This window comes from Ascaphus truei, chromosome 12, assembly GCF_040206685.1.
Source record: "Ascaphus truei isolate aAscTru1 chromosome 12, aAscTru1.hap1, whole genome shotgun sequence".
Classification (NCBI taxonomy): Eukaryota; Metazoa; Chordata; class Amphibia; order Anura; family Ascaphidae; genus Ascaphus; species Ascaphus truei.
The window spans coordinates 19,234,586-19,253,033 of NC_134494.1; the positions used below are offsets into that span (position 1 = coordinate 19,234,586).

At 41.4% G+C, this 18,448-nt stretch overlaps 1 protein-coding gene across 1 annotated transcript; it reads right to left on the minus strand.

Moving 5' to 3' along the window:
• Positions 1-904: 904 nt before the first annotated feature.
• LOC142463954 (intestinal mucin-like protein) lies at positions 905-16,745 on the minus strand. The gene is made up of 16 exons (XM_075566870.1): positions 16,683-16,745; positions 13,921-14,080; positions 12,297-12,328; positions 11,276-11,453; positions 8,073-8,177; positions 7,793-7,833; positions 7,530-7,658; positions 7,337-7,435; positions 6,410-6,538; positions 6,099-6,197; positions 5,430-5,549; positions 5,036-5,134; positions 4,697-4,816; positions 3,826-3,877; positions 2,484-2,601; positions 905-1,748 (listed from the first exon to the last, which is right to left on the minus strand). Exons 3-16 carry the CDS (start codon positions 12,297-12,299, stop codon positions 1,559-1,561), a joined length of 1,482 nt encoding a protein of 493 aa, XP_075422985.1. The 5' UTR covers positions 12,300-12,328; positions 13,921-14,080; positions 16,683-16,745; the 3' UTR covers positions 905-1,558.
• Between the last annotated feature and the right edge of the window lie 1,703 nt (positions 16,746-18,448).

Here is an 18,448-nt window from a genome sequence, read left to right on the forward strand (position 1 = left end):
CTCTCTCTTGATTCACTTCCAATCTGTCCAACCCATCCTTTAGTGCTTCCCTCGCTGGTACCACCAACTCTTAACTCCCACTTTCTGTTGGGGCCTCGCAGAGCTCTGTACATGGACGTCCCCTCTTCTCCCTCTATACTTGGTGAATTAATATACTCTTTTAGTTTTTCTCATCATCTTTATGTGGGTGATACTAAAATCTTTCACCAGACTTCTATCTCTCCCTCCAAAACCATGTCACCTAATGCCTCTCTGCTATCTTCTCCTGAATTATCCTACCAATACCTCAGACTTAATATATTTAAGACAGAACTTCTGCTCTTTTCACACACAACATTCATTGTGAACATTAATGATTCCACTTATGACTCTAGTACCCCAAGCTCACACCCAGGAGTTATCTTTGATTCCTCCCTCTACTTCATACTCCACATTCAGAACTTCACCAGACCATTCTTCTGCGCAACATTGTCAGAATCCACCCTTTTTTCGCCCCAAAATCCACAAATCTCCCAATCCCCTGCATAATAATATCTTGCTTTGGCCACTGTAATCCCCTGCAAGCTGTTCTTCACATGTAAATGTGCTCACAAGTGTTCTTTATCGGTACTGTACTCAGTTGGTTACTGTTTAACTTACAATACATTAGTTTGTTTGCGTACCTGGCTAGGGGAAGAGTTCTAGAAAGTTTTAGAAATGTATGGGGATCAAGTGGGCGAATTAGGGAGGAGTCATAAGAAGCAGTTACATTTAACAACAAGGGACATTCAGATGGACTCTATTTTCAAAGCTGGAGAGAAGTACAGTAGCTGCAGGTCACTGTGACATTGGAGCGTTATGACGGAATAATCAGACTTACACGATATATATTTTTCTTTTGTTTAATTTTAGCATGATTCACAGTCACTTTTTAAGGTTAGGAGCATCATCCTCTTATGGGATAAGACGGTGCCTCACTTACTGTACTCTTTGGAGTCAGCTTTGTTTGACCATCTCCTTCCTGAAATTTCATGTATAAGACACCCTCTTATTAAGCCATTAGAAGTAGGTACTACACTAAATTTCCCAACATTGACATCATTTTTTTATAACATTGTAAGGTTGGTGGCTTCTTCGTATTATGATAAGAAAGTGCTAAGCTTGCAGGATTCCTGGAAGGCTTAAGAGGTTACAGTAGGTTCACTTATTGGATCGCCATGGATAAGGTCACCTCCTATTCCACGAGAGGAAGATGCTACTGATCATGTACATGTGTAGCACTAATATCTAAAGAATCTCAATTTCTACAGGGTTTTAGTTGTCAACTACTCATTGATAAGACACGATCAATAACAAAATGTCAGCAAAGCACATTGAACAGTTGAGCTTAGTATATCAGAGATGTTATGTTGGTTAGCTTGGCATACCTCCTCTTCTAACTGGTTTTGCTATGGATTGTAGGTGGTCCAGACGTAGCGTGAGTTATTGCTCATGTTGGCACAGTACAGTGGGATATGTTGTGATATTCTCATTATCACTGCCGTTGGATCCTATGATACCATTGAAGCGTGCTAGTTTTCTATGTATTTGCCGGAAACGGGTTCGGTTCTTTACATTCGAGGATACTACAGCCACACTTCTCCACGTATTTGTAAGTGTAGATCACAAAGCTGCCATTAGGGCAGGTGAGTGTCACCTCCCTCATACTTGTCTTTAATATCCTGCAGCAGGTACATTCATTGTCCATCACGCCGGTCTGCATGGAGTACCTATGAGAAATCCCGATATAAATGACAAAGAGAATAACATACTGCAGCTGTGAAAAGTGGGGCACCAAATATCTTTCAGCCTTAACAACCTTGGGCTTTTAACTCTTTGGCACATTGACACTCACACTGAATTCCATTCCAGCACCACAATGGCCAAAAGCCGCAATGCTTGGCAGTTAAATCAATATAATAATTTTGGGAAACAATTTTAAAATGCAAGGCCATTTGTAAATATGAAGCAAAGTCTCCCAGATACACAACTGGTGTAAAAAAAACAGCAGCATAGGTTTATAATAGAAAATATCCTATTGCTTTCAATAGTATTCGCTTCGTGATAAATGTGTTGCTGTTTTATTCACCACTTCTTGTATCAGTTTTGCAGCCTGGAAAGTGATAAATTCCACCCAGTGAACTACAAAACATTTATAATATTAAACATAATGCTGTATATGATGATACTAAGTACAGCTCAACCCCCTTATAACGCTGTGCTTGGGGTCCAAAGAATCACATCGTGTTATAAGCGGATCGCGTTACAAATAATGTACAATTGTATGCGTTGTACAATACAGTTTTTAAGATACCAATAATCGTGTTGTAAAGTATTCATAAGTACGAAAATTGGGAGCCACGCGGACATCGCATTATAAGCGGATTTGCGTTGTAACGGATCGCGTTATAATGGGGTTGAGCTGTATCAGTATATAATGATGACCTATTGCTGATGGTACTTACCTGGATGAAGATTGGCAATTTCCAGCACAATAAGGTAGTTCCACAGTCTCGTTAGATTCGCAATCACCAGATTTAATGCGGGTGGATTGTTGGATCATATCACACTTTTTCACAGGGGCTAAAAGAACGAAGACGTGTTTTGAATTGCACAGATGACAAAATACACACTGTGGGAGTCTATGGGGGAGATGTATCAACGTAAAGAAAGCATAATGGCCTAATTCTCGTTATCTAATGTTCTGAATGAAACTTGATTAACGAACTATACAGTAGCAGCAAGTAGCTCATTTAAAATACGGTGCTTGTAAGCAAACTTTGCCTTTATACTGTACATAGCTGCTAAACTAGGACAACAACAGCTTTAAATTGAATGTGTTTCTTTGAGAAATCTGATGATATTGTGTGGCTCCAAGAGACTTCAAAAATAGGCCCCATACAATACAAATACATTGCTCAATTTACATTGTGTGCAAATACAGTTGATTGCAAGGGACTCCAGCAGGGAAGGGGTTAGTCCAACGTCTGCACACAGTGTCCTCATTATCTTTTTATTTATTTTTTATTACAATGCAGTTTCTTTTATTGTTAACACGCACAAAAGAGACAGGTAAAAGAAAGTTGTCCTTGTTGTCATCAGCCAACGGTGATATGCACTGAATAAATGTAAGACCAGGACTGTCTCTGATAATATAGGCCACACACACTACAGACCCCCTCTCCACACACATACATACACACAAACATACAATATACACTGCAGTCTCCCTCCACACACACCCAGACACACTGAAGCCCCCCATCTTCCCAAACACACAGTGCAGCCCCATCCCTTGCTCTATACTTACACACACAGTCACTCCTTTCTCCTCGGGCTCTCTCCTGTGCGGAGTTCTCTATCACATGCAGGCAGCGCGGTGGAGGAGTCTGTGTCTAACTGCTGATGCCTCTTCTCCACTCCCCATGTCTGACAGCTCTGAAAGCTGATTGGCTAGAATCCCAATCTTGGCAAGGCGCCAAAAAGTCCGGGCATTACTGGATGAATAACACCCTGAAATCCGCCAATCAGCTTTCGGAACTGAAGGGATTATCAGCGTTTTAGTTTATAACCTGCATTATAAAACGTTATTCTGCATTATGAGCGAGTGCAATAACCTTGGCTACAACTGGACCTTTCTTCTGATCAGCCTGAGATGTTCATCCAGGAGGAGGGCTTTCGTTGGTATTAAAAGGGAAGATTCATTCAATGGAGGCTTTCACATCCCCCATAGCACATTTTAGACCTTGCCCGGCACAGAGATCTCATGGTAGATAGGAGACAGAGGGCAGACCATCGTGCACTTACGTAGAGGATCGCAGACCTGGCAACAGCCATCATCAGCCATAGTTATAGTACCCTGTTGTAAGTAAGGGAAGATGAATGATAAAGAGAAGTGTGAGATGTTATGGGTGATAACTAAATGACACCAGATTAGAAGACTTGGCCCAAACAAGTCTTACTTTTTCATTGGGATGTTTAAAAAAAAAATAATTAAAAAAAAGCTGAACCTGGTGAGGCTTCCCTACCAATGAAAAAAGGATGGAAAAGAGATATATTATAGAAACTTTCAATGTGGCCATTATTATTGTACTATTTAACGCAATAACACCATCATGGATATCTCACATGTTGGCATGCATTCCAGCGCTTTGAATGTAGTTACTTCAGGAATATTGCATTAAATCATGCTGTGTATACCCTGCTATAGGGCATTCATGGGTACAATAATTGTCATTATTACATCTAGGCCATAAGGGTTTTAACCAGGGGGAAGGTGAAAGCATTTCTCTATATGAATGTTATAATAAGAGTTCACGAACTACTTTAAATCTGGACGGTGGTAGGCTTAGGGAATACATGAGAAGGTCCATCTGTACCAAAAGGGGAATGGATGCAGATAAATCTAACATACAGCAAAGGATCAACATTGCTTTTCTAGGGGAGATATTTCTACAGATCTAGAAGAAGGCAAACAAAATCCCTACTTGGTGAAATCATACACATTGGTTTTGTACTAGAGCCCATATATGAACTCTTATGTGGCTCAGAGTTGACATACCAGAACAAAAGCCTCCAACTAAATTTTTTTGGTCCGTGCGAACTTTAGCTTCGTGTGTATGGAGGCCCTGGCGTTATCCTTTATATTAAAACATTTGGTGAGAAAGCAGGACCATACCTCCTCGCACTTTGTGGGATCAAACTCAGCACAGATGATCTTTGTAGCCACCAACTCAAACGTGTCATCACACCTATATGAGAGACATTTCTTTCCTGGTGGTGTCCAGGTGTCTCCAGGCTCAAAGAGATAAGAAACAAGATTAGGGCCCATCCTAAATCTGTTTTCATTGCTTATGAATTTCATTCCACTTATTTTAATTTCTTCCAAACTGTGATTTTAACAAGGTATCTGATGTTATTGCTTATTTTTCGCTAAGGTGGATACTGTTACTTTTTGTCAGCAAGATATTAACTGTGGTAAGTCGTAATAAGAGAAATATGAAAAGTTGGGCCTTACCTGTAAGATTTTTATTGTGTTGTCCTCCATCTTCATCGCACAAGACACTTTAGTGCACTCTCCACAGCAATTACTAATATTCTCTTTGTACATAAACCCCTGAAGAAGGCAAGAGAGAGTCAGAGAATGGGATGAAACTGCCCACGTCTCCTTATCATAAACGTAGGTACCTTAGCTAACAATAACAATCTATTCATACATATTTATCACAACTAGTAAATGCAGCAGAATGGAAGTCAAAGAGACTTGTCCATATTCAAACATGGAGCAACAACAAGAGCTGCCCAAGGACAAATGTCAGAAGCCACTAAACTACTACTTCGCTTGACACCACCACCAATGATACCATATAAGCCCCAAACAATATACTGTATAGATATAAAAAGGAACGTACAGGAGCACACTCAACGCTGGGGCAGCTTACTACCAGGGATACCAAATGAAACTGATCCAGAATTTGATTGCACTCAAAGTGGAGACATCGTTCATTAGGTGGATACCAGGCTTCTCCAGGCTGGAAGGATTGAGTGAGAACATGCTTAGGGTACATTCTATAGACATAGACACCTTGGATGTACAATAACATGAAAATACTCAGCAGCATATAAGTAGCTACCAAATGTAACAATTATTTTGAAAGGTTTCTAATATTTTTACAATACCAACCCGCACCTACTGTATACGTTTCTTTGTTGGTGTTTGGGGAGGGTAGAGGGCATTATACCCCGCAGGCGCTTAGGCCAGGGAATGCATTCACTATTGTTATAGTAGCATGGCCCCTAATCCTGCTTTGAAGTGCCAGGGCCAGAATTGCTTTGTATTGCTCAACGTGAGAGGGATTGGTTGTGCAAATTACACCCACTGTAATAAAATCCATGGTATGAATATATCTATAACGAGAATGCATTAGGAAATCCTAATCTTGTACGGGCCACTACAAGCTTGGTTTTATGGATTCAAGATAACAATGGATGAGCTGAAAATGTGAAATAACGTCTTTGGTAGACCACTTGCTTGTTCATATCTTTTATCAATTTAAAATGTAATGGGTATGTGCCGATACCTGCAAAACTTTAGTAGACTGGTCTTCCAGCTGCATTGTGCAGTTCACTTGCTCACATGTTCCACAGCACTCTCCGGCTACCATCTTGTACTCATATCCCTGTGTTTGCAAAACAAAAAAAGAATATGAGAGTGAAATACTCAGAATAAAACAGTCCCCGAACGTTGGAAGCGTGCTTATCTTCAAATCTCTTTGACCCAATGAAAATCACAGTGGTTGTGAAACCAGAAGGGAAATAAGAGGAGCTAAAGTCAGCATTGGCCCATCACCAGTGACTCAATGAAGAAGTGACCGATAAGGAAGAAACTTACCAGTTTGCAGTCACGTGGACTGGAGACGGCACAAGATCGCTGTCTGCTGATCAGTACATGCTGTTCATTGATTTTCTGACATTGATAGTATGAGCAGTTACTACCAGGAGCATACCAAGTCTCTCCAGGCTGTGAAAACAAGTCCATATTGCATGTGACTTCTTGCTTAACAAAGGATTTTTATTTATTTATCGAAGTGTTTAGATTAAAAATGCTGGGGAACACTGGTGCAAAAGAGTTATAAAAAAAATCAATCAAACGTTGCATTCATTTGAATGTTTTTACCTCCCATTTGTTTGATGCATTTGGTATTTCTTTTTGTACTAGTTAAGGTGAAGTGGGTTTGTTAAGGTATCTAGGGGAACAGTGAAGCCCGCTAAATCTTTATTTATTTTGAATTTGGAAGTACAGTAACGATAGGCATTTATTCATATACAATTCTTCTGGACCTCTTTCTTTATCAACTCTTCAAACTATGAAGCAACGAGGTTATCAAAGATATTGCAATATCTAGGTATTTAATATTCTTAAACTTAAAATAGTAAGATCTTAGGCTTGGAATCACATACAGAGATCAAACTTATTTGTTAAACAGATTTATTAAATGCAATAGTATCATTGATTTTGTTTAATACAAACTTTAAATAGAAACTGACTTTGTAAAGCTTTCATGATAGGTCAACTTTTCTTGATAGATTTCCCAGTTTGGGACACTAAGTTAACCTAACACTATCTTTAGAAGGTTTTTGAGCTTTTAGTTGTATTTCTTCTTCAAGTAATTACTAGCAAACTTGTGGTGTAGTAATACAAATGACCACAAAGTATAGCATGTTTTTCTTTCCTTCACCATCCCATAAATTCACAGACAAGGGCGGTAGTTCTTTGAGCTGTCAGTGAGACATAGGGAGATGTACAAGGGCTAAGTACCTGAATGACGATGGTTGTGCCATCATCTATCTTCATAATGCAAGACACCTGCACACATTCACCGCAGCACTTTCCACCTATAGTCTTGTACTGAAAGCCCTGCCATGGTGAGAGTTGGGAGAGAGTCAAAGGACTATTTTATTTTTCTATAGATCATCCATTCTTCAGACCCCTGCACAGAAGTTGAACTGACCTGTTGGCAATCAGTAATGCAAGAGATGGGCTTACAAACCACCAGGTTTAGCATGGTCACGGCATCCTTCTCATCTGTGCACCTACAATCTTCACAAGGATTGTTAGTGGGTGGAATAGGTTGCCCTGGCTGTTAGGGATGGAGAAAGCAATGGACATGAAGTAAAATGATGCACAGAGACCCATTTTTCTTTGTATTGAAACATCTCCACCCTGTGGCTCCCTACAGTATGTAAAAACCCATGCATGCTTCCATCTGCTCACCTGAAACACAGCCTCGTTGACTACACAAACATTCATGGGTCCTTTTAGAAAAAAAAATAAAAGATGAAAGATTAACACATTAACAGACCATTTGCTTTCTATTACAATGTCCTTGCTGACAAATCTGGTACACCACTTTGGAAATCAGGAGACTTTTAAAACATCAAGCTTTGAATAATATTGTCACGTATTTTCCTCTGTTTTAGGACGGACTCATCAATTTTAGGGGAACCCAAGACTCCTTCTCAGGGATTCTGAGGCTTTAGACTTTGTTACTTACGGCAGATTTGAGATAGACAGCAGTCTCCTTCCGCATAAGTAGTGACTACCTCGAATCCAAGAGCACAACTGTTGATAACGTTGGAACAGTATCTGACGTCACATCCTGCAAGAAGATAAACAATAGTTAAGTGAAGTCCTAATGCTCTTTACAATATAGTGGCATAGCTATTAAGGTATCTGGAAGGAAGGACGGAGTGGTCTTCAATGTGAAAACTTGTGGATTATTTCAGCAGGTTATACCCAGTATTTGGGACCCATGGGAACCCCCTGTATCCCAAAAGATAATACATTGCAAAATCTTCAAGCCTGAAGGTTTTACAACAGACAGATTTAGTTTTTAGAAAAGCCAAAATTCTCTACTTCACTCTGAGGAGTGAAGTAAAAAATATATAAATAAGTCTTGGTTTACCAAATAAATCCAAGGGTTTGGTGGAAATTGTCAAAGCTGTCATACTATACTGGAAAATAGTCAAATGTAGACTTAAACGGTAGTATATTGGGAGAACAAAATGTCCAACAAGAATAAGATTCCTTGAGCACAATACTAATATCTCTAAAGGCATCAAAACTCATGGTGTCTCAAGACACTTTTTATCTTCACATGAAAAAATTCCCATGATATTATTTTGATAGGAATGTAGACCAAAAAATCCCCCAAAACGACAGGGAAATAGGTTTATGGAACTACTGTATGTAAGAGAAAAGTCTATTGGATTCATTCCCTGCAGACTCTAGCCATGAAAAAAGTATATGGCCCAGATCCACGGTGGAACCTTCTGCTTCACGATCGAGCCTGAGGAAGCAGAAGGTTCTGCGAAACGTGTCGCTCCATTTTGTGTGCTATTTTGAGACTCGGCGGCTAATACCGGACGCAGTAGCAGAGGCACGGCTGCACCCGTGGTGAACCCGAGAAGTGCTGTCGCCGCCAGATTACGTTTTATATTCTCTCCGTTGTGCCATTTGTACTGGGAGATCGCACTTGGGTCTGGAGAGACAGACGCACTACAAAGTCTGAGGAGATCTGCCAACAACTACAGCAAACCAAAGACACAACAGAGAAAGGAACACCCTAAAGAAATCATTTACAACCCTTGTGCTACACATGGCCGTGTGAGTATTACTGCCAATATATCACCAACACTTTTGTTACACCACCTCTAGTGATATCCTGTTGTTTATCTCAGGATATCCTGCTGTTTAACTCTTATAACTGGATTCATAATTGTGCGTGTTTATATCTTCTATTACTATATCTGATCCTGTGCTCTCTTATTTTCTCTGCCAATAAAAATGTAATAACTGCTTAAAAGCCATTGTGGCCAGGAAGACATGCATCATGCATGCCTTCATGGTCACTACGGTAGTCAAGAGATTAATACAGACACTCTAATGACCTTAATACCCATTGTATAGGATAGCGGTACAACTGCTATGACATGAAAGGGGTTAGGCAACCAGGCAACCTGGGTTGGCAAAATCTGTGATGTCACAAGTAAAGGTGGCAAGCACATGTTATAGCAAGCATTGGTTGCTGTAACATGTGATGCCATGACAGGTCTTCTGCGACAGCCCTAGCCCCTAAACAAGGCCAGTGCTCTCACAGAAAACTGGATGTTGTAGCAAGGGCTGAAGAAAGAAGATAGAAGCCGTCTAGAGGAACAGATGGAAAAAAGAAAACAGAAGAAGAAAGTGGTTTAAAGAAGAAATACTCATCGAAGAATGCAATCAACTGAGGATCGAGGGTGTCGGTAACCATCAGGCTCCCTCGTCACCGTGTTAACTTGAACTGTCTTGTTAACTGTAGGCCAGCTTAGCAATAAGAGAGGCCTTAACACTCATTTTGGGGGCTTTTCCAGGTTAGCACCTAACGATGCGTTAACCTCAGTTGAGTAAATAACGGAGTTCTGTGGATCTGGGCAAAAATTAGGAGATTGAGGTGGTTTATTTAGTTCATTTTTTTATATTGTTCTACATTTTTTAGATGTTATATTATCTATTATATACATATGTATTATATATGTAAGTGCTGGCTTACATTTGATCAAACATGTAGTATCTGCATCAATGTTTATCATTACTTTATTTTTGGCTGGTCCGGTTTTACCTTTAAGATATTTTCTTTAAATACAACCCAATAGATAGGTATATATTATTGTTATTTTTTTTTTTTTACTTTTCTCCATTATTTGCTTATTGTCCATTTCTATTTCTTATATTGTATTATACTTGTATTATTTTTAAAGGTGTACTGTTTATCACCTTATTAAGGCGGCCTAGGACGTTTGGCCGCGAACAAAGCGTGCGCTCCGACCCCGATGCCATCTTTAAATTTCAATGCCTGGAGCGGCATTGAGATTTAAAGATGTGGGCGGAGCGCGCACAGCGAAATGTCAAGCAGCGACCTGCCCGGTGGTAAGTTGTAGTGGCGCTGGACCGCCGGCGGCACTTTGGCCATGGCCAAACGTCCCATTCCATTATTAAGATGTTATACTTTTTCATATTTACACCAATTGGAATTTTCATCTATGGGATATAATCCTTTTTGCTTTTCCAACTATATTTATATTGGTTGAAGCTGAATTAGGAACACTTTTTTTTGCCAACACACTCTTGATGAAGCAGTATTGACTGTGTAACACATAGAGGTAAGCCTAGCCTACTGCTGATTCTGGGGTGTGTAGTATTGCAGAACAGTGTGGAGCCTGGAGCTCTCTGTCTTAAAGTTTAGCTATCAAAGACGGGCAGGAAGAACCTGCAAGTTGGGCGGGGCAGGAGGAACCTGCAAGTTGGGCAGGAGTTGAGAGACTTGGAAGAAATCCAGTAGATAGTTTCTATATACTGTATAGTTCTAATTTAATAAATGACTGCGCTATAGATTTTTTTTCTCTCTTCCTGTGTTTTTCATTTCATATAAATCGATTGCTCCTTACAAGCCGGAGATGAGGCTGAGATATATAGAGTTGCTGTCTCTTGATCACCTTAGGATGTTCTTCCATTCCTGACTTTGATATTGGAATTGTTGATGTATAAAACCTTAAAATCTAAGGATGCCCACGGAGCAAAATCTCATGTTAAAAGAGAAGCTTCATCCAGTTGGAATGTGTCATTTCAATTTCAAAACCTGACCTTGTCTCAAGGTGAGCACGAGACATGTAGACACCAGAGTTACGTTCCTTAAACCACAAGGGAAGCCCAACTTACGACAGTTGTTCATCAGACAGCATGGCTGTTCTGGAACTGGCACCTGGACTATGATGTAACCTTCCATGTTACATGTGACATCGGCAGGCTGGGGACACTGAATTGGCTCACATTGCACAGTGCTTGTGTTAGCCATGCAGACACACTGATTGCAGTTGCTAATCCAGGTTTCTCCAGGCTGTGAACGGAGAAGGTAAAGTTTTGTTTTCTTTAATCATCTGAGTAGCTGTTGGCACATGGTCAAGTCACAATAAGTAGGTAGTTTACAATGTGACAGTTGAGTTCAGCACTACATTGTACAGTGGATTTCCATTCCATAGTTAGTGTGTTTCATTAATACCATAGGATTTTTATTATATTTTGTTTGCATCTGCTATTATTTATACTTATTTGCTACTTCAGTACTTTTTAAAGAGCTGGTGGGCTGTAAGTGTAATGTTCAGAGTCAGTCATATTAATGGAAGCTCAGAAGTTATCGCTAATCAGAGCACATTAAAGACAAACTGTACTTACTACATGTAAAAGTTTTGGTGACTTATCGTATGTACTGGGTTTTGGGTGTCTACATATATCTATATACAGCTCAACCCCCTCATAACGCTGTGCTTGGGGTCCAAAGAATCACATCGCGCTATAAGCGGAACGCGTTAGAAATAATGAACAATTGTATGCATTGTACAATAAAGTATTTAAGATCCCAATTGAGAGCCATGCTTGTATCGCGTTATAAACGGATTCGCGTTGTAACGGATCACGTTATAACGGGGTTGAGCTGTACTTGTAGATACTGTAGATAAATCCCATTTACTAAAATGTAATTAGATTATAATAGTATAGTAGTTTCTACATAGGGAACACTCCTTATGTATAGTACCAATCCTTCTTTATGTCTCTAAGGAGTCGCAGCACAGCCAGCATAGGGCTGTAATAGGAACAAGATTTTCCTCATTCTTGTATAATCAACAAAGCAAGTGCATGATCCGACTGTCCATTGATCCAACCACATGACAAAATCCCTCACCATTTTGGGCTTCCCATCAGGGCCAACACAAGCTGGAAGACACAAGAAAAGAGGCAGGTGTATCAACAAAAGGACTAACCTTGGGCAGGATAATCAGGTTATATCTGTGAATTTATCTAAATCAATAATACTATTAAAATTAATTCATTTTTACAAAATTCACAGGAGAGCTCCAGTGCATAAAAACACGAATCTGGGTCAAAACTATGGCATATATTTCCAACAAAATTATACAAGAATAAAATCCCTTACAAACAACACTGGGATATTGTGTTGTTGTTTGCCCAGCCCGGAGAGTTTGGGAATAAATGTGTTTTATAAGATCTCCCAAATGTCACAAAGTGGGCAAACAAAATAGCACCAGATTTACCAAAGAATATCTATATAATTGAAATCAACAGTTTACTTCTCAAAACTCCCCTTATGAGTTAGCAAGAAAGTTATGATATACTTAGATTTTTAGCATTTTATCCCCATACACAGTACCATCTATGTATATAATTCACAAACGTGGTCCAGAAAAAAAAAACCATTGTACGTTTGAAAATGGATGAATTCATCATAGATCAACCCCTGAGCACAGTACAATACCTTATGAAAAGGGGAAACATGTGCCCATGGTAGTGTATGATGAAATGGCTCCCCCAGTGCAGGCAGGGGTCACCGGATGGGTATCTGAAATCAGGAGGTGTCTGAAATCAGGAGGTGTCTGAAATCCTGTGTCTCTACATATCTCCCTAAGACAGCGTCCATACTGGTCCGGACATTGCAAGCGACGTCGCTCGCGCCAAATCTAAACCAAATACAGGCCAATTCATGTGTGCACGTGCACGTGCGCGTGAGTGGCGAGGCGACCAATGCATGGCGAGACAAACTTGTTTGTTTTTGCCGCGCGACGGCCAAGTCACGTGCGCGGTTCAGCCAATGAGGGTGAACCGCTCACGCCCTCACCACGACCCCACTGCGCAAACCTGCAGGCCATTGATCTCGGCAACCGCAGGTGCGCGTGACGTCACGCGCTCGCGCGCCTGTTCTATGTCCGAGGCCTAAGAATGCTTGCAGCCCCATGCAAGCTTGCAAGGCAAGGAAGGGAACACACCACCAAAGCTTCCTGGTTCCAATGGAAACAAAGCCCCCAGTATGTTAAGAAAGGTGTATGCTTTGGCTTACAGTTAATGCCTTTTGAGAGATCTCAGATAACGTCTTGTTTCCTTTGCTGTCAGAGGGACTGGCAAAACCTTATTTGGTATGTCCCTCTGGCAGTGAGGGGTTTAGTTCCAAAAGAGCGCATTACACTCACATGCTCACGGATTAAAACAGGCAGATTGACCACTCTGGGTCCTGTAGTGTTGAATGCAGTTCCGCGTTTGAGTGGCGGGTGATGTCACAGGCCCCCTCCACCAATCTGAGTCTGCAGGTCACTGCACTTTCAGGGAGTGAAGCTCCCTTCAAATGAGTGAGGCCTTCCAATGTGTGAGATACCTTCCTAATTGCCTTACAATGAGTAAGACTCAGTCCATGAGACAGACTCCCAGTGAGTGAGTCACACACCTAATGAGTGCTGGTTTTCAGTGAGTATCAATGAGATTATCAGGCATGCAGCTACTATGGACACAGTACTTACATTCACACTCATATTGGTAGCAGCAGCCATCTTCACTGTAGATTCGAATGGGTGGAAAGTCATTAGCACAGGTGACTTCCTTCACATAAGGACATGCCACTGGTTCAAGAGTGACCACATTGTTTCCAATGCACGTGGTCACTGTGCAGTTATGAATTATCTGTGTTGGAAGGAATTATACAAACCTCATTGTTATCATGAGCAGACAGCTGGAACTTGTTCACATACATACAATAGATTCCATTTGAATTGCTTTCTGTCTGGGTCATTCTAGATATACTGTGCTGTATATTGCCTATTCATTAAACTGCGATAACTGCAATTTTCGAATAGATAGGTATTTTGTCATACGCTTTACAGCCTTATCCAACACGTGGCCAAACGATGTGAAAATGTCTGTTTGTGTTGTCATTTCATTTTGGCCTAGTAATTCCTTGTCGTCTGCAAGTTTTGTATACAAGTGAGTCAAACTCACAAAATGACATACTGTATTCATGGGCTATTAATTAAGCTGCAAGTTTGCAAATAGCCCAGAAAGTCACAGACAGAAATCGTGTCTCCCTTAAGCGCGGCAAAATACAGCTTGTGCTGGAGAGGAGACCGGAGAGGGGAGACAGGAGAGGGGAGACAGGAGAGGGGAGACAGGAGAGGGGAGACAGGAGAGGGGAGACAGGAGAGGGGAGACAGGAGAGGGGAGACAGGAGAGGGGAGACAGGAGAGGGGAGACAGGAGAGGGGAGACAGGAGAGGGGAGACAGGAGAGGGGAGAGGAAGGCAAAAGAGAGAGAGAGAGCGATGCAGCAAAAACACACGGTTTTTATTGCTTCAAATTGTATTTAGTTTTTGGGCAATTTTGCATTTACATTTGACAGATGTAGCAGATGTTATAATCCCAGTTAACGTGAAATTATGGGTTAAATAATGTATATTCTTTACAATTGTTTTTTATATCGCTACAGATAAACAATGCTTTAACCAAATTGCGGTAACATTTGCTACATCTGTATTTAGTAAATAAAAGAAATCTCATTCTATCGCAGGGGTGCGCAAACTTTTTGGTTTGGTCCCCCCTGCCTGCTCTCCCCCCCTGTTGCTCCCTCAACTCCCAACTTACCTTCTACCAGCGGCGTCGTTTGACGTCACGGAGTCATGTGACGTCGCATTGCCATGGCAACGCGTTGCCATTTGACCCCGCAGTGTCATTTGTGTCCGCGTTGTCATGGCGACTCGTTGCCAGAAGCCGCAGGAGAGCAGGTAAGATCCAGTTACTAAGGCCTCTCGCTGTCTCCCCCAGCATTTTATTTAAATATTGTGGGGAAGAGCACGGGGCCTCTGTAAGCGCTGCACCCCCCCCCCCCAAGAAAATCCCCCCAGTTTGCTCACCACTGTCCATAAATCTGGTGCAATTCTTTTGCTCCAGTTTTATCCCTGTTTTGCATCTGGGAGACTAACACCTATAGGCACAGCGAGCAAGTACATATTTAAGTAATAATCCCCTCAGAACAGGGCATTACTGGCCAATAATGCCCTGGCTGGAAGAGTTGAAGGCCCTGTTCTGAGGGGATTATTACTATTATAGGCTAAATGTAGGCTTTTAAAAACTTTTTTTAATATTTCATAAGAATTATACATTTTTGTAGTCATAATTGATTTTTTATCAGCATGATTGTCTACATTCTTATGCTTTTACTGCAAGTTTATTAAAAGGAAATTGTACATACTGTACACACAGCCCCCTCTATACACACACACACACACACACACACTCTGCAACCCCCCTCTATATACACAAACACACTCTGCAGTCCCCCCTACACACTCTGCAGCCCCCCTCCTCTACACCCGCAAAACACACTGCAGCCCTCCTCCACCCTCTACACTCACAAAAAAAACACAGCAGCCCCCCTCTACACTCACAAACAAACAAAACACATAAACACACTACAGACACACACCAAAACACACTCTGCAGCCCTCCTCCACCATCTATACCCACTGACACACACACACACACACACACACACACACACACACACACACACACTGCAGCCCCCTCTACACCCACAAAACACACTGCAGACACAAACATCAACAAAACAGACAGTTGCCCCCTCTACATCCATAAAACAAATACCAGCAGCCCCCCCTATACACCCACTGCAGCCCCCATGTAAACCCACACACTGCAGACACACACACACACACACAAAACACTCTGCACCCCTCCACCACCCACAAAACACACAATGAAGATACACACTGCAGCCCCCCCTCTACACCCACAAAACACACACTGCAGACACACACAAACCAACAGACTCTGTCAGCTCTACATCCACAAAACACACTGCAGACACACTCACACACACACACACACACACACACAAAACACTCTGCACCACTCCTCCACCTACAAAACACACACTGTAGAGATACACACAAATCAACAAAACAGACTCTGCCACCTCTACATTCACAAAACACAAACCAGCAACCCTTTCCCTACACCCACTACAGTCCCCTGTAAACCCATACACTGCAGACACACACACCAACAAAACACTCTGCACCCCTCCTCCACCCACAAAACACACACTGAAGACACACACACTGCAGCTCCCCCTCTACACCAACAAAACACGCAGCAGACACACACCAACAAAACAGACTCAGCTCCCCCTCTACACCCACAAAACACACACACACTAATAAAACACTCTGCTAGCCCCTTTACACCCACAAAACACACACAGACACACAAACCTTTCCCTCACTCTCCTGTGCAGAGCTCTCTGCAGGCAGTACCGTGCTGGTGCCTTCTGTCCAATCACCAGCCCTCTCTAAGAGCAAATTTCACTCTTTGTGATTGAAAACTGAAAGCTGATTGGCTGAAAAACTTGGCAAGCTGCCAAAAATTCCAGGCTATTACTGATTGGATAATGCCCGGAATTTTAACCAACCAGCGAGCAGGGATTTCAATAATGCCCGGAATTTACCAGCTTTAGCCTATAATCATTGTTAAAAGTGCTGTATAAATAGAGCATGCTCAGAAAATGTAGGAGAATGAAGAAAGCTAAAGGACAAAACATTGAAACAGACAAGGAACACAATGGACTTCCAAAACTTGACAATTATATTTTTGATCAAACAGGATAGCCATAATGACATGAAGCAGCCAAGCTGGAGATGACACAAAAGCATGTATACGAGATACAGGTCCTTGTATCAATATGCAAAGGAACATACAGTAGAACAATTTCTTCCTAACCTGCAAAAAAATTACCTTTTTAGGGGGACAGTTTTCAACTGTAGTACTTGATACTATAGCTGAAGTAAATGTTTTGATGGAGGTGGAAGGAGCAAATGGAGTTGTAGTAAGAGAAATGGTAGAAGGCTTTGGAGTTGTTGAGGAGGGACATGATCCTTGATATCTCTCTGCCTCACATTCCGTACTGCAAATTGCATAAAAATAGCAGCCAGCCCCATCTGTCCTGTTGTAGATGACTTCCCCTGTAACAAGTATAGTTTAAACCAAATGTGATCAATTAGGCGGTCTCCCAGTGCACTATATAAAGTGCAATGGTGCAAAGATATTAAGCAATAATGTGCAACATATAATGTGTACAATGTGATACAAATATAATTATGTAAAATGGTGTAACTTCCTGCTCAAGCCCTCTGGTAGGGACTGTCTCTGTTGGTCCCAAAAGGTTGCATGTTTCTTCAAAAGTCCATAGGGAGCATGGGTGATCTTCAACATGAAAATAGAAAGAGAATAATCTCTAAGTGCAGATGTTTGTGCAAATAGGGAAACTGCCTGTCTTGGCTCGTGTATGATGCCTAATCACAATAAGGTGGGTGGTTACTTACAATTCAGTTCTCAGAAGAGATGTACCTCAATATAAGAAGAGATTGTGTGCCATAACGCAGATCATTATGTAAAAAATGTAATATAGTAAAAAGATATGAATCGTACTCACAAGTGTACGATATATATAAGCATCTCAAAGCAATATGGACATTGTAAGTAGGTGTTAACCTCACCGCCTCCGCCCTTTTAGTGACACCGACGTTCGACGGACCTTCTCCCGGCCACGGACTTCCTCGCCCGTCTCTCCGTGAGCTCTGTCACGTCACATCCAGTCTCACTTCCGGGTTTCCCTCTGAGGCTGGATAACACTGATGAGTCCTTTGAGGCTTGTAACTCCCACTCAACGCATTTCACCAATGATTTGGCTTTATCAGGAGTATAACAAGATTACAAATTGCCACAGTTTTGGAATTGCGAGAATCCACCCGCCTTACTGTGAGTAGGCATCATACACGAGCCAAGACAGGCAGTTTCCCTATTTGCACAAACACATGCACTTAGAGATTATTCTCTTTCTATTTTCATTTTGAACATATCCCATGCTCCCCATGGACTTTTGAAGAAACATTCCCCTGTAATAAACAAGGAATATCTATTCTATTTAATGTTCACAAGTTGCAAAGTTAAAAATAGTTGACAATCCTCAACCCATGTTCCC